The sequence below is a fragment of the Anomaloglossus baeobatrachus genome, chromosome 2, assembly GCF_048569485.1.
Source record: "Anomaloglossus baeobatrachus isolate aAnoBae1 chromosome 2, aAnoBae1.hap1, whole genome shotgun sequence".
Lineage (NCBI taxonomy): Eukaryota > Metazoa > Chordata > Amphibia > Anura > Aromobatidae > Anomaloglossus > Anomaloglossus baeobatrachus.
The window spans coordinates 349,464,136-349,480,120 of NC_134354.1; the positions used below are offsets into that span (position 1 = coordinate 349,464,136).

The following is a 15,985-nucleotide window of genomic DNA, read 5'->3' on the forward strand; positions in this document are numbered from 1 at the left end:
ACTGCAGCCTAGCTGAGTGACTTTATTTATTGGGAACTACCGCGCCGGACGCTCCGGGAGCGGCGGCGCGGCTGGGACTTGTAGTGCGCCGGGGACTTAGCGCTGACCGCGCTTTTACGGCGGCGGCGCTCATAAATCCAGTCCCCGGCTTTTGCGGCCTAGCTCAGCTTCGTTCCCGCCCCCACCCTGTCAATCAGGGTAGGGGAGAGACGCTGTACAATCAGCAGCGCCGAGGGCTGGAGCCTTATTTACATGCTCCAGCCCTCTCACTAGACACTGTGGGACGCCGGTTTCCCGCTCTGACTTGGGGCACGCCCACGGCCCGCCCCTACTCACACGAGCTGGAGAAGGACGCCGGCAGCCATTCCTGCAGCCCGAGCTGAGAGAACGGACTCTGGGCAACCAACAGGAATAGGGCGACCACACACCCGCTTATAGCGGGCGGTAAGCGGCACCTGGGGTGCTGACACTAAATACCACAGTTTGTCTATTTGTATTTAAGTACACTGCATAGGTCGCTATTTCGGGCTATATGCCCTCTTAGATGGCGACACATCAGCAGCAGAAAAGCATGGGTGCTACGGCACAGGCTTTCTAGGCTGCTTGTATTGCACGTACTGAAGTGTTCATGTGTATTTATGCTTGTATGCTATACACTGCACTGTACGGTCACTAGTCTTGGCTATATTCGCCATAGAATGGCTAGACTACAGCAGCAGAAAAGCAAGGGTGCTGAGGCACAGGTTTTTTTCTATGCTGCTTGTATTGCAGGTGTTGCAGTGTTCATTTGTACTTATGCTTGTATGCTATACATTGCACTGTATGGTCGCTATTCTGGGCTATATTCCCCTAGATGGCTAGTCTACAGCAGCAGAAAAGCAGGCTTTCTATGCTGCTTGTATTGCATGTGCTGCAGTGTTCATTTGTACTTTATGCTTGTATGATATACATTGCACTGTACGGTCGCCATTCTTGGCTCTATAAGTCGGCAGCAGCATATAAGCAACACAGGCTTTCGATGCTGTTTTTGCTGCATGTGATACTGTTCCACGGCACTGCTCCCCATTGGGTGCAATGCTCCCCTGTAGCACTTGGTCAGCCGGGGTCTCTACTTGACGTGGCCAAAAGAACCACCTCTCAACCCTGTCCAAGGACAGGGACGGAGTTGCAATGGGATAGAGACTTGCAGTCCGGACAGGCCATGGGCAATCTGGATCATTGCTCCCTGGCCACCCTCACTTGGATGAAAAATCGGTGCTCCGGGGGGGTCCCAGGAGGCTCTCTGTATGATGAGGTAGACGTAGCTCATCAGGACTTTGATCCTGACACCGCTCTCACTCCGGATACACCGGATGGTGACGCCATAAGGAATGATCCTATAGCGTCCATCAATGGAATGTTGGATCTTTTCTCCCTCAGCTCCCCCAGCGGAGGAGTCAGCTTCACAGCAGGAGAAGTCCCATTTCAAGCTCGAAAGTATATTGAGTATTGTTCTGGCCACGCTGACTGCAGAGAAGCAGTCCAGGAACACCACGCTTCCCAGATAAGCGTTTTCTCCAAACGTATTAAGGATACACGTTATCACTTTCCCCCTGACGTGGTCAGGCGTTGGACCCAGGGTCCAAAGGTGGATTCTCCAATCTCCAGGCTTGCGGCTAGAGCCATAGTTGCAGTGGAGATGGGACTTCACTTACAGATGCCATTGACAGACACATGGACTCTGGTTGAAATCTGTCTGTGAGGCTATCGGCGTGTCGGTTGCTCTGGCATTCACAGCCGTATGGGCACCCTAAGCTTTTCAGCTGTTCTTGCGCAGCTGGTCTTGAGCACAAGTACATCTGTGCCGCAGGGGCGTCCGTAACCTCGCAATGTCTGCATTGCGACTTACCCTATTAATGCTGTCCTGGAAGGACAGCCGAGGTTTCGGTCCTTCCCAGGCTTGGGCAGGTCCCAATTGTCCTCGTCCAAAAGGGCTGAAAAGCCTCAGAGGGGCTCAGCTGCCGGCCGGGCTCAATCACGCCCAAGGAAGGCAGCCGGAGGAACCGCTACCAAGGCGGTCTCCTCATGACTCTCAGCTCTCTCATCTTTCCGCATCCGCGGTTGATGGCAGACTCGCTCGCCTTTGGCGACATTTAGCTGCCACAGGTCACAGACCGGTGGGTGAGGGACAGTGTGCCCACGTGCACAGGACAGAGTTCTGTTCTCGTCCTCCGACTCGATTCTTCAGAACGTCCCCACCTCCCCACCGAGCAGATGCTCTTCTGCAGGCAGAAGGAGTGGTAATCCCGGTTCCTCTTCAGGAACAAGACACGGTTTTCCTCCAATCTGGTTGTGGTGCCAAACAAGGATGGCTCTTTCCGTTCCGTTCTGGACCTAAAACTGCTCAACAAGCACGTGGAGGCCAGGCGGTTCCGGATGATACCCTCCGCTCCGTCATTGCCTCAATGTCTCAAGGAAATTTCCTAGCATCAATAGACATCTAAGATGCTTATCTCCACGTGCCGATTGCTACAGAGCACCAATGTTTTTCTACATTTCGTGATAGGAAACGACCAGCTTCAGTTCGTAGCTCTGCCATTCGGGCTGGCGACAGCCCCACGGGTGTTCGCCAAGGTCATGACGGCAGTGGTAGCAGTCTTGCACTCACAGGGACACTCTGTGATCCCTTACTTGGACGATATACTTGTCAAGGCACCCTCTCAAGAGGCATGCCAACTCAGCCTGAATGTTGCGCTGGAGACTCTCCAGACGTTCGGGTGGATCATCAACTTCTCAAAGTCAAACCTGTCACGACCCAATCACTAACGTATCTTGGCATGGAGTTTCATACCCTCTCAGCGCTAGTGAAGCTTCCGCTGGACAAGCAGCGGTCACTACAGACTGGGGTGCAGACTCTCCTTCAAGGTCAGTCGCACTTCTTAAGACGCCTCATGCACTTCCTCGGGAAGATAGTGGCGGCAATGGAGGCGGTTCCGTTTGCGCAGTTTCATCTGCGTTCACTTCAATGGGACATTCTCCGCCAATGAGACGGGAAGTCAACATCCCTGTACAGGAAAGTATCCCTTTCACAGACGGCAAGGACTCTCTGCAATGGTGGCTTCTTCCCACCTCATTATCACAGGGAAGATCCTTCCTACCACCGTCTTGGGCGGTGGTCACGACAGACGCGAGTCTGTCAGGGTGGGGAGCGTTTTTCTCCACCACAGGGCTCAGGGTCCGTGCACTCAGCAGGAGTCCACCCTTCAGATCAATGTTCTGGTAATCAGAGCAGTGTATCTTGCCCTACTAGCCTTCCAGCAGTGGCTGGAAAGAAAGCAGATCCGAATTCAATCGGACAACTCCTCAGCGGTGGCATACATCAATCACCAAGGGGGGACACGCAGTCGGCAAGCCTTCCAGGAAGTCCGGCGGATTCTGATGTGGGTGGATGCCACGGCCTCCACCATATCCGCAGTTCACATCCCCGGCGTAGAAAACTGGGAGGCAGACTTCCTCAGTCGCCAGGGCATGGACGCAGGGGAATGGTCCCTTCACCCGGACGTGTTTCAGGAAATCTGTCGCCGCTGGGGAAGGCCGGACGTCGACCTAATGGCGTCCCGGCACAACAACAAGGTCCCAACCTTCATGGCACGGTCTCGCGATCAAAGAGCGCTGGCGGCAGACGCCCTAGCGCAAGATTGGTCGCAGTTCCGGCTCCCTTATGTGTTTCCACCTCTGGCACCCTTGCCCAGAGTGCTACGCAAGATCAGATCCGATTGCAGCCGCGTCATACTCGTCGCCCCAGACTGGCCGAGGAGGGCGTGGTATCCGGATCTGTGGCAGCTCACGGTCGGCCAACCGTGGGCACTACCAGACCGACCAGACTTACTGTCCCAAGGGCCGTTTTTCCATCGGAATTCTGCGGCCCTGAACCTGACTGTGTGGCCATTGAGTCCTGGATCCTAGCGTCTTCAGGATTATTCCACGGGGTCGTTGCCACCATGAGACAGGCTAGGAAGCCCACGTCCGCTAAGAACCACAGAACGTGGAGGATATTCTTATCCTGGTGCTCTGCTCAGGGAGTGTCTCCCTGGCCATTTGCATTGCCTACCTTTCTTTCTTTCCTGCTATCTGGGTTAGAAAAAGGTTTGGCGCTCGGCTCCCTTAAAGGTCAGGTATCGGCGCTATCCGTCTTTTTTCAGAGGCGTTTGGCACGCCTTCCTATGGTGCGCACGTTCCTACAGGGGGTTTGCCATATCGTTCCCCCGTGCAAGCGGCCGTTAGATCCATGGGATCTGAACAGGGTACTAGTTGCCCTCCAGAAGCCGTCCTTCGAGCCTCTGAGGGAGGTTTCACTTTCTAGACTATCCCAGAACGTGGCTTTTCTGGTAGCGATCACATCTCTTCGGAGAGTGTCTGAGCTGGCAGCGCTGTCATCCAAGACTCCCTTCCTGGTCTTCCACCAGGACAAGGTAGTGCGGCGCCCCATTCAGGAGTTTCTCCCGAAGGTGGTATCCTCTTTTCATCTTAATCAGGATATCTCCTTGCCTTCGTTTTGTCCTCATGCAGTTCATCGGTATGAGAAGCATTTACATTTGTTAGATCTGGTGAGAGCACTCAGAATCTACATTTCCCGCACGGCGCCCTTGCGCCGTTCGGATGCACTCTTTGTCCTTGTCGCTGGTCAGCGCAAAGGGTCGCAGGCTTCTAAGGCCACCCTGGCTCGATGGATCAAAGAACCAATTCTTGAAGCCTACCGTTCTGCTGGGCTTCCGGTTCCTTCAGGGCTGAAGGCCCATTCTACCAGAGCCGTGGGTGCATCCTGGGCATTACGACACCAGGCTACGGCTCAACAGGTGTGCCAGGCAGCTACCTGGTCGAGTCTGCACACTTTCACCAAACATTATCAGGTGCATACCTATGCTTCGGCGGACGCCAGCCTAGGTAGAAGAGTCCTGCAGGCGGCAGTTGCCTCCTCGTAGGGGAGGGCTGTCTTGCAGCTCTAACATGAGGTATTTCTTTACCCACCCAGGGACAGCTTTTGGACGTCCCAATCGTCTGGGTCTCCCAATGGAGCGACGAAGAAGAAGGGAATTTTGTTACTTACCGTAAATTCCTTTTCTTCTAGCTCCTATTGGGAGACCCAGCACCCGCCCTGTTGTCCTTCGGGATTTTTGGGTTGTTTCGGGTACACATGTTGCTCATGTTGAACGGTTTTTCAGTTCTCCGATGTTACTCGGAGTGAATTTGTTTAAACCAGTTATTGGCTTTCCTCCTTCTTGCTTTTGCACTAAAACTGGTGAGCCAGTGATCCCACTGGGGGTGTATAGCCAGAAGGGGAGGGGCCTTACACTTTTTAGTGTAATGCTTTGTGTGGCCTCCGGAGGCAGTAGCTATACACCCAATCGTCTGGGTCTCCCAATAGGAGCTAGAAGAAAAGGAATTTACGGTAAGTAACAAAATTCCCTTCATTCTTCAATATCATATTGAAATATTTTTTCCTATGCGTGCCAGAAATATCAGTATTATATACCCACAGGGGACTAGACTCTATCCTATTTACATAGGGAATATGTAAGTAATAATTTTTTTTTATTACTTTCATATTACACAATATTACAACACAGGGATGGGTAGGAAGGGGTTATTAGGCCACACATGCTCCTGGTGGAAGGTTAGAACGCATTTGGGACCTGACAGGTTCCCAATAACTTAAAACATCCATTGGTCCTCATTATGCTCTGCAGTGAGTTTCTAAAACGACATTGCATAATATATAAACTGTACAAGATTGTCAGGACAAAGGCAAGCTTCCCATTGAAAAGGCAGAAAGGGTTTGTTACTGCCTCTGTCTTCCTGATTGCTATATACACAGCACTTAACAGATTACTTACTGCGCTTCCTACTTCGGACCCACTGAATATGTAATTGCTGAGTGTAGAGAGGGAGTAGGAATTGCTGGGTCATTGGTCAACTCTGTTATGTAGCCAGTCCCAGTTACAAGGGAACTCAGTTAGGAGAAATAAAGTATTTAAATGTTGAAATGCCCCCAAAGATATTTTATGACCTTTTTGGATGCACAATATGTGAAATAAATAAAAAATAAATTAATTAATTAAAAAGAAGGAAGAAAATAAATACATAAGAAAAGCTGCTCCCAATTGATATCATTGTTACGAACCTCACCTGTGTAAATTAATAAAAACTTGTCCGATACTTAAAAATAATTGCCACAGAAAGGGTAACACATTTTAACATATACTTTAGTGCTCCTTTTAATTAAAAAAAAGAAAAAAAAGTCAAAAACAGGCACATACATTTAATTTCACAGTGATATTGTTCAATATCTGGAAAACATTTTAAAAAAGAGTTTATGTAAATGAGATAAAATAATTAGGCCCCACGTATCATGAAAAAAGATGCAAAAATTATTTGAATATCCAAATGAGAAAAAAATGTAAGGAATGAGTAGGTGGGGGGTATGGTTTCATCTTGAACTGGTTAATATAGATTCTTTATGAGACAAAGCGTAACAATAGTGGTTCAGTCTTGGCTTATTGGCAACTAATTTAAGGCATAAATGACCAACATCCTGTATCTGAAGCAAGCAATATGTAATAATTAGGAAAAGTGCTGGCACACAGGACTACAGAATGACTGGTACGTGCATGGTATTACGGTACTGCAGTAATGAGAAGAGTTGGCTACACCGCTAATCCACTACGATCTGCTTTCTATGACTGTAATGTTGATGCAGTGGCTGTCACATACATTGTTGCGGCACTTTATAATGTTGGAATAATACCAATAGGGACTTTTGTATGGAGTGCTTAGTACACAGAAAGGAACTTTTTGTTTTTAATTGGTCACTCTGCTATTGGATCTATTTTTTTTATTTTATTATAGGTGCTATTTGAAGCTGAGGTGTCAGGAACTCCACTAGGATACATTGCACTGGATAATATTCTTCTTCTTAGTTACCCCTGCAGTGAGTAATTCAGAACATGACACTTCAGTCCTATATGAAACGAAAAGCCTCTTTAACTACTTCTTCTTTCACAGCTCAGGCTCCTCACTTCTCCCGGCTTGGGGAGGTGGAAGTTAACGCTGGGCAGAATGCCACGTTTCAGTGCCCTGCTGCTGGCAGGGCAAATGAAGGCGAGACCTTCTTACTGCAGGTGAGAACAAGCGTCATGTGAGGCATCTCTTGTATGAGCACTGAGTTGAGTGGGGCATATACAGTTAGGTCCAGAAATATTTGGACAGTGACACAAGTTTTGTTATTTTAGCTGTTTACAAAAACATGTTCAGAAATACAATTATATATATAATATGGGCTGAAAGTGCACACTCCCAGCTGCAATATGAGAGTTTTCACATCCAAATCGGAGAAAGGGTTTAGGAATCATAGCTTTGTAATGCATAGCCTCCTCTTTTTCAAGGGACCAAAAGTAATTGGACAAGGGACTCTAAGGGCTGCAATTAACTCTGAAGGCGTCTCCCTCGTTAACCTGTAATCAATGAAGTAGTTAAAAGGTCTGGGGTTGATTACAGGTGTGTGGTTTTGCATTTGGAAGCTGTTGCTGTGACCAGACAACATGCTGTCTAAGGAACTCTCAATTGAGGTGAAGCAGAACATCCTGAGGCTGAAAAAAAAGAAAAAATCCATCAGAGAGATAGCAGACATGCTTGGAGTAGCAAAATCAACAGTCGGGTACATTCTGAGAAAAAAGGAATTGACTGGTGAGCTTGGGAACTCAAAAAGGCCTGGGCGCCCACGGATGACAACAGTGGTGGATGATCGCCGCATACTTTCTTTGGTGAAGAAGAACCCGTTCACAACATCAACTGAAGTCCAGAACACTCTCAGTGAAGTAGGTGTATCTGTCTCTAAGTCAACAGTAAAGAGAAGACTCCATGAAAGTAAATACAAAGGGTTCACATCTAGATGCAAACCATTCATCAATTCCAAAAATAGACAGGCCAGAGTTAAATTTGCTGAAAAACACCTCATGAAGCCAGCTCAGTTCTGGAAAAGTATTCTATGGACAGATGAGACCAAGATCAACCTGTACCAGAATGATGGGAAGAAAAAAGTTTGGAGAAGAAAGGGAACAGCACATGATCCAAGGCACACCACATCCTCTGTAAAACATGATGGAGGCAACGTGATGGCATGGGCATGCATGGCTTTCAATGGCACTGGGTCACTTGTGTTTATTGATGACATAACAGCAGACAAGAGTAGCCGGATGAATTCTGAAGTGTACCGGGATATACTTTCAGCCCAGATTCAGCCAAATGCCGCAAAGTTGATCGGACGGCGCTTCATAGTACAGATGGACAATGACCCCAAGCATACAGCCAAAGCTACCCAGGAGTTCATGAGTGCAAAAAAGTGGAACATTCTGCAATGGCCAAGTCAATCACCAGATCTTAACCCAATTGAGCATGCATTTCACTTGCTCAAATTCAGACTTAAGACGGAAAGACCCACAAACAAGCAAGACCTGAAGGCTGCGGCTGTAAAGGCCTGGCAAAGCATTAAGAAGGAGGAAACCCAGCGTTTGGTGATGTCCATGGGTTCCAGACTTAAGGCAGTGATTGCCTCCAAAGGATTCGCAACAAAATATTGAAAATAAAAATATTTTGTTTGGGTTTGGTTTATTTGTCCAATTACTTTTGACCTCCTAAAATGTGGAGTGTTTGTAAAGAAATGTGTACAATTCCTACAATTTCTATCAGATATTTTTGTTCAAACCTTCAAATTAAACGTTACAATCTGCACTTGAATTCTGTTGTAGAGATTTCATTTCAAATCCAATGTGGTGGCATGCAGAGCCCAACTCGCGAAAATTGTGTCACTGTCCAAATATTTCTGGACCTAACTGTAGATGACAGGGGTTTGAATGAGATGGCATGAAGCCAATTAGGGAATGTGGCGTCTGAATAAGAATATATTGAAGGGATGCGTATGGTTATTGTGTCGGTGACACAATTCCTCAGTATGACTACTACATTGTGCCTACTCAGCTGCGTCTACGACTTTTGTATGCAATGCAGATGAGCAGAAAGTTTGGAGAAGAAACTATAAGGTTTCTATGGTTACATCTCGAACAAATGATAGCATGTACTGAAAGTTTAGATTTGGTATAATTAGTGATTGCAATGCTCCTGGGAAATGAGTTGATGCTGTGTCAAAGGCATGTGATGGTGTGCATTCATTCATAAACTGAGTAATCACGTTCATTCACAAGCCGGATATTCGTACAAAGTACTGAGTAAGACACTTGTCTCAGCTGAATATGCTTTTGTGAAGATCATGGTTGAGATGCAACCTTTGACTAGGATTGGTTTTAATCATCTAAATTTATTGTCGGATTACAGAGGCAAAATGGAGGCATCACATCTTCAGGAATAATTCAGCATGTCAGTCACTGGCGGCTCTTGGCTTCTTTCCAGCTGTTTGAAGCTGGGAGAGATGATCAGGACCTATATCGCTGTGTGAGTCGCTCCATTTATGGTGCAGGAGTGTCCAACTTTGCTGAGCTTGTGGTGAAAGGTGAGCTCAGAAAGTATATGATTTTCCCTCCAAAGTTTTCTTTTTACTTGGGGTGTGTTCACACTGAGATTTTTTGTTGCGGAAATGTTTAACAAATCACAAGGAGTTCAAATACCACTAGTTTTGATTGTAGACTTGGTGTATGTGCAGACGACGTATTTTAGACACTGGCATACCCGCCGAGTTTTCCCACAGGAAGACGCTTCAAAAAAATGCTGGTGGCGATTTTCCTTAAAGGGGTGTTCCACTTCTTTTTCACCCGATTGCATATATCACAGTTCTTCTAAACAATACCTTTTGTAATATACTTGTATTGCATGTATAGCTTCAATGAACGCATCTCAGCACATTCATAGCAATGGATTCTTATGTAGCTATTTCTTCCTCTTTTATGTCTGATACTTCCTTTTCCGGCAAAGAAATTAGACAAAATGAAAGGAAGTTTTCACTGGGCTTCTGATGGTGGGTGTGGATATTTTGGAATGAATGACAATTAGTCTGTCTCACAAGCTGAGCTGACAGTTTGATTCTGCAGTAACAGAAGGGGTCAATCTTCATTTCAAAAGCAAAGGGTTTAGATAATCCAATCACTGATTTGGACAGCTGAAAAGTGCTGGAATTTGCATACTGTAACAAACAGTGGAGGGCCTGTACTGGTCATCTGGCAATAGCTGGGATACGCTGACACTTGTTATCTCCCAATATCTTCAGCAGTACAGGGTAGAGAAGGGAGGGGGTGAGCTAAGTGTTGGCAAACAGGCTGCAGTAATGCATGATGGAGCTTGTAGTATTAGCACACATTAAGCCTGGAGAGGGGAAGAGATCGATGTAAACATCAGAGTTGCAGCTGGGAGACACCAAGTAATTCCATCTGCATGATAAAAGGTTTATATTACTATCATAAGAGTATGGATGCATTTAGTGGCACATAATAGCACGATTGATGAATAAAAAATGAAATTTATTAGGGTAGTGGATAACTTCTTTAATCAGCTATTTTCAGTGGTTGCTGTTTGCTGTGGCTTTGCCTCTAGTTTATTTTTTTGTCTTGTATATATATAAAATAGCAAGTGGATTCCAAGTGGAAGCCTCCTGAAGAATGGCCAGCTCATTTCTTTTAGCCACTTGTCATCTTTTGAAACGTAAAGTGGTAAAAAGAAGCTCCAAACACTGAACACTTGAACAGAAAGTCGATTTTGCACTGCAGGTCACATGTTCATTCTTTTTTAGCTCTTTTTCAGGTGGGTTACGAAGCATTTCTGCTCACAAAACTAAGTGTGAACAAACCTTTGGTGCTGCATAAATCACATTTAGAGTGAATCTCCAGTATTGCATTGTCTGTTTCCATTCTTTTAGCATTTGCAATATTAAAAATCACTATGCAGTCCTAAATCACTTTGTTACTTATCTCATACTAACCTATTACCACTGATTATCACACAGAACCACCAACACCTATTGCTCCACCTCAACTTTTAAGGGCTGGTCCCACTTATTTGGTTGTGCAACTAAATACTCGCTCGATTACTGGCGATGGACCCATAGTGCGCAGGGAAATTGAGTATCGTGTAAGTGGCGGATCCTGGCGGGAAAGACATGCTGTTACTTCACACACATACAAACTGTGGCACTTGGACCCTGATTCACAATATCACCTGTCTGTGTTACTTACTCGGCCTGGTGAGGGGGGCACCGGGAGACCTGGACCAGCACTCATCAGTAGGACAAAGTGTGCAGGTAGGAGACCTTATCAATATAATGCATGTGTCATGTGATTATTTTAAGAATATTTGAAGAACCAACCAACAGTATTTACATTCTACAGTACCATTTGACCATATAGTAAACCTGAGATAGCTCTTAACTGTCACAAAAAAACTCTTTTTCAGGAGAGCATTGGGGGAGACCTAAGAGTCTTTCAGTCTGCCAGTGCTGGTCAACTCAGGGAACGTTGCACTGGAGCCAAGAAATACTCATTGATCAGTGTCAGTGTGCAAACCTTCCTCATCTTGCTCACAGAGATAGAGGTTATTACTGAGTAAGTGAGAAAGAGGAAGTATCATATCATTACCAAAAAGAAAGATAAATTACTTGCTTAGGGAAAATGAGTAACTTCTGCCTCCAAGATGGTCCCAAGTCTTCATGCAGTGTCCTGTAAGACAATGCCACATCCTGCTGCTTTTATGAGCAAGACTTCTCAAATTAAAAAGTATATACCTAATGTGACTAAATGAGAATATGTTAGCCTTGCCATAACATAACTGTCTTATTTTTGTTCTTCTCACAGAGCCAATGCGAGCACCCAAAGGCCTTTCATGCACAGCAGAACAACCGCGCCAACTAACGCTGCATTGGGAAGCGGTTGGCTTTAATATCACGCGCTGTCATACCTACTCAGTGACACTGTGTTACCACCATGTATCCAGTACTTTACAAGACTGTGTAACCGTGGAGGGGGGAGCTAGCCACTACACCCTTCGTTCTCTCCCCCCATACAGTGCCGTACACTGTCGCCTTGTTATATCCAATCCAGAGGGACGAAAGGAGGGCAAGGAGGTTACATGTTACACACAGGAAGATGGTTTGTTTCATCAGATTGTTTTACCCTGACATTTTCCTACTGTTAAAATCACAGCTGATTGTCAGTAAAGGTTCTTAGGGAAAGTATAACATCTTAGAGGTGCCTGCCTATGAAATGCTTAACACGGCTGTTAAAAAGCATAGATCATAAAATTCTATCAATATTGATGTCTATTAAACCTAGATATTGATTTCATGCCACTATCTTTATATTAAACTTATTGTTTTTGTATCAGCATTGAATTTGCAACGTACAATTTGAAATTCACTTCTATTACCTGAGAAATCACTGAAAAATACCAAATTCCCAATAACATCTCACTGAAAGGGATAAATAATAAAAAAATACATTTATTAATAATATGCAAATTACCATACATACAGTATCTCACAAAAGTGCATACACCCCTCACATTTTTGTAAATATTTTATATCTTTTCATGGGACAACTCTGATGACAGTGTAAATTTGGTATGTCCTCAACACCCATTAATGTCTAAAGCTCTGCCAACAAAAGTGAGTACATCTCTAAAGCCCCCGTCACACACAGAGATAAATCTTTGGCAGATCTGTGGTTGCAGTGAAATCATGGACATATTGTTCCATTTGTACACAGCCACAAACCTGGCACTGATTGTCCACAATCTCACTGCAACCACAGATCTGCCGCACATGTGTGTGACAGGGCCTTAACTGAAAATAACCAAATTGTGCCAAATTAGCCATTTTCCTTCCCCGGTATTATGTGACTCATTAGTGTTACAAGGTCTCAGGTGTGAATAAAGAGCAGGTGTGCTAAATTTGGTGTTATCGCTCACACACTCTCATACTGGTCATTGGAAGTTCAACATAGCATCTTATGGCATAAAATTCAATGCAGTTCAGAAAAAGAATTGTTGCCCTACATAAAGATGGCCTAGGCTATAAGGGGATTGCAAACACCCTGAAACTGAGCTGTAACTGGGTGGCCAAGACCATACAGTGGTTTAACAAGGGTTCACTCAGAAAAGGCCTCATTCTGAGTGCTTGTGCCCAGCATCATATCCAGAGGTTTTCTTCTCAAAAAATACGTCAAGTATGAGTGCTGCCAGCATTTCTGCAGAGGTTAAATGGGTGGAGGATCAGCCTGTCAGTGGCTAGACCATATGCTGCACACTCCATCAAATTGGTCTGCATGGCTGTTGTCTAAAAAGTAAGCCTCTTCTAAAGATGATGTACAAGAAAGCCTGCAAACAGTGTGCTTAAGACAAGCAGACCAAGAACATGGATTACTGGAACCATGTCCTGTGGTCTAATTAGACCAAGATAAACTTATTTGGTTCAGATGGTGTCAAGTGTGTGTGGTGACAACCAAGGAGTACAAAGAAAAATGTGCCTTTCCTGCAGTCAAGCATGGTGGTGGAAGTGTCATGATTTGGGGCTTTATGAGTGCTGCCGACTGTGAGAGTTACAATTCATTGAAGGAACCATGAATGCTAAGATATATTCTGACATACTGAAGCAGAGAATGATCCCCTCCCTTCTGAAACTAGGGCACGATGCAGTATTCCAACATGATAACAACCCCAAACTCCTCCAAGACAACCATTGCCTTGCTAAAGAAACTCATGGTAAAGGTGCTGGACGGGCCAAGCATGTCTCCAGACCTAAACCCTATTCACCATCTATGGGGCATTCTCAAAAATAAGGTGGAGTGCAAGGTCTCTAACATCCACAAGCTTTGTGATGTCATCATGGAGGAGTGGAAAAGGATCCAGTGGCTGCTGTGAAGCTCTATGACCAAGAGAGTTAATGCAGTGCTTGAAATTAATGGTGGTCACACAAAATATTCACACTTTGGGCAGAATTTGGCAAATTTCACTTATGGGTGTACTCACTTTTGTTACCACAGGTTTAGACATTAATGGCTGTGTGTTAAGTTATTTAGATGGCATTCCAAATTTATACAAGCTGAACACTGATTACCTTACATTATATCAGTGTCATATCTTCTTTGTTATCCCATGAAAAGATATAATAATATGTTTACAAAAATGTGATGTGGTGTTCTCATTTTTGTGATATACTATATAATCAACACTACCATAAAAGTGCAATAAAGTATTACAATTCCTGCTGGATATTAGTACTCAGGAAATGATTAATAATTGCATAAACAAACACTTAGACCCTACAGACGTATTGCAAGGATTATCGCATTAGTAAGTGTCTGAAGGACATAAACCTTAATATTTAGAGAGACTCTAGGGTTTGTTTAAGTGTTCGTTTGTGTATTTATTAATCAATTCCTGAGTGCTAATATCCATCAGGAATTTTAATATTTGAGTGTACTTTTATAGTAATGTTAGATGTATGTGGTATGGTCATTTATATATTATTAGTAAATGTAAAGTTTTATTCTTTATCCTCCTTTTAGGGAGACATCATTTACCTGGACTTGAAGTAATATTTAAAAAATAAAAAAATAACATGCCAACAAAGGTATTCCTGAAATAATGATCTACAAGTGAATCTCAATAAATTAGAATATCATCAAAAAGTAAATTTATTTCACTAATTCAATACAAAAAGGGGAAAAACGCATATATTATATAGAGTCATTACACACAGAGAGATCTATTTCAGGTGTTTATTTATGTTAATGTTGATGATTATGGCTTACAGCCAATGAAAATCCAAAAGTCATGATCTCAGAAAATTAGAATAATTACCACAAGACACCTGCAAAGGCTTCCTAAGTATTTAAAATGGTCTCTTAGTCTGGCTCAGTAGGCTACACAATCATGGGGAAGACTGCTGACTTGACAGATGTCCAGAAGGCAGTCATTGACACACTCCACAAGTAGGGTAAGCTACAAAAGGTCATTGCTGAAGAAGCTGGCTGTTCACAGAGTGCTGTATCCAAGCATATTAATGGAAAGTTGAGTTGAGCTGAAGGAAAAAGTGTGGTAGAAAAAGGTGCACAAGCAACAGGGATAACCGCAGCCTTGATAGGTTTGTTAAGAAATGTCCATTCAAAAATGTGGGGGAGATTCATAAGGAGTGGACTGCTGCTGGAGTCAGTGCTTCAAGAGCCACCACTCACAGACGTATACAGGACATGGGCTACAACTGTCACATTCCTTGTGTCAAGCCACTCATGACCAATAGACAATGCCAGAAGCGTCTTACTTGGGCCAAGGAGAAAAAGAACTGAACTGTTTCTCAGTGGTCCAAGCATTTGGAAATCAAGGTCCCAGAGTCTGGAGAAAGAGTGGAGAGGCCACAATCCAACCTGCTTGAGGTCTGGTGTGAAGTTTCCACAATCAGTGATGGTTTGGGGAGCCATGTCATCTATTGATGTAGGTGTTTTATCAAGACCAAAGTCAGTGCAGTCGTCTACCAGGAAATTTTAGAGCACTTCATGCTTTCCTCTGCCGACAAGCTTTTTGGAGATGGAAATTTCATTTTCCAGCAGGACGTGGCACCTGTCCACACTGTCAAGATACCAATACCTGGTTTAATAACCACAGTATCACTGTGCTTGATTGGCCAGCAATCTGGCCTGACCTAAACCCCATAGAGAATCTATGGGGTATTGTCAAGAGGAGGATGAAAGAAACCAGACCCAACAATGCAGTTGAGCTGAAGGCTGCTATCAAAGCAACTTGGGCTTCCATTACACCTCAGCAGTGCCACAGGCTGATCGCCTTCATGCCACGCCGCATTGATGCAGTATTTCATGCAAAAGGAGCCCTGACCAAGTATTGAATACCTTTACTGTACAGACTTTTCAGTAGGCGCCAACATTTCTGAGTGTAAAAATGATTTTTTCATTTGGTCTTATATAATATTCTAATTTTCTGAGATAATGACTTTTGGGTT

The 15,985-nt window shown here is 44.6% G+C and overlaps 1 protein-coding gene across 6 annotated transcripts in view; it reads left to right on the top strand.

Moving 5' to 3' along the window:
• The window catches only part of PTPRU (protein tyrosine phosphatase receptor type U), a 248,438-nt gene that overhangs the window by 115,512 nt on the left and 116,941 nt on the right, over positions 1-15,985 (top strand). For all 6 annotated transcript variants that reach the window (XM_075335997.1, XM_075335999.1, XM_075335998.1 and 3 more), the window contains exons 4-8: positions 6,886-6,967; positions 7,042-7,157; positions 9,367-9,541; positions 10,985-11,278; positions 11,829-12,122. In XM_075335997.1, coding sequence (XP_075192112.1) covers positions 6,886-6,967; positions 7,042-7,157; positions 9,367-9,541; positions 10,985-11,278; positions 11,829-12,122 — 961 coding nt within the window. The remainder of the gene's footprint in view (positions 1-6,885; positions 6,968-7,041; positions 7,158-9,366; positions 9,542-10,984; positions 11,279-11,828; positions 12,123-15,985) is intronic.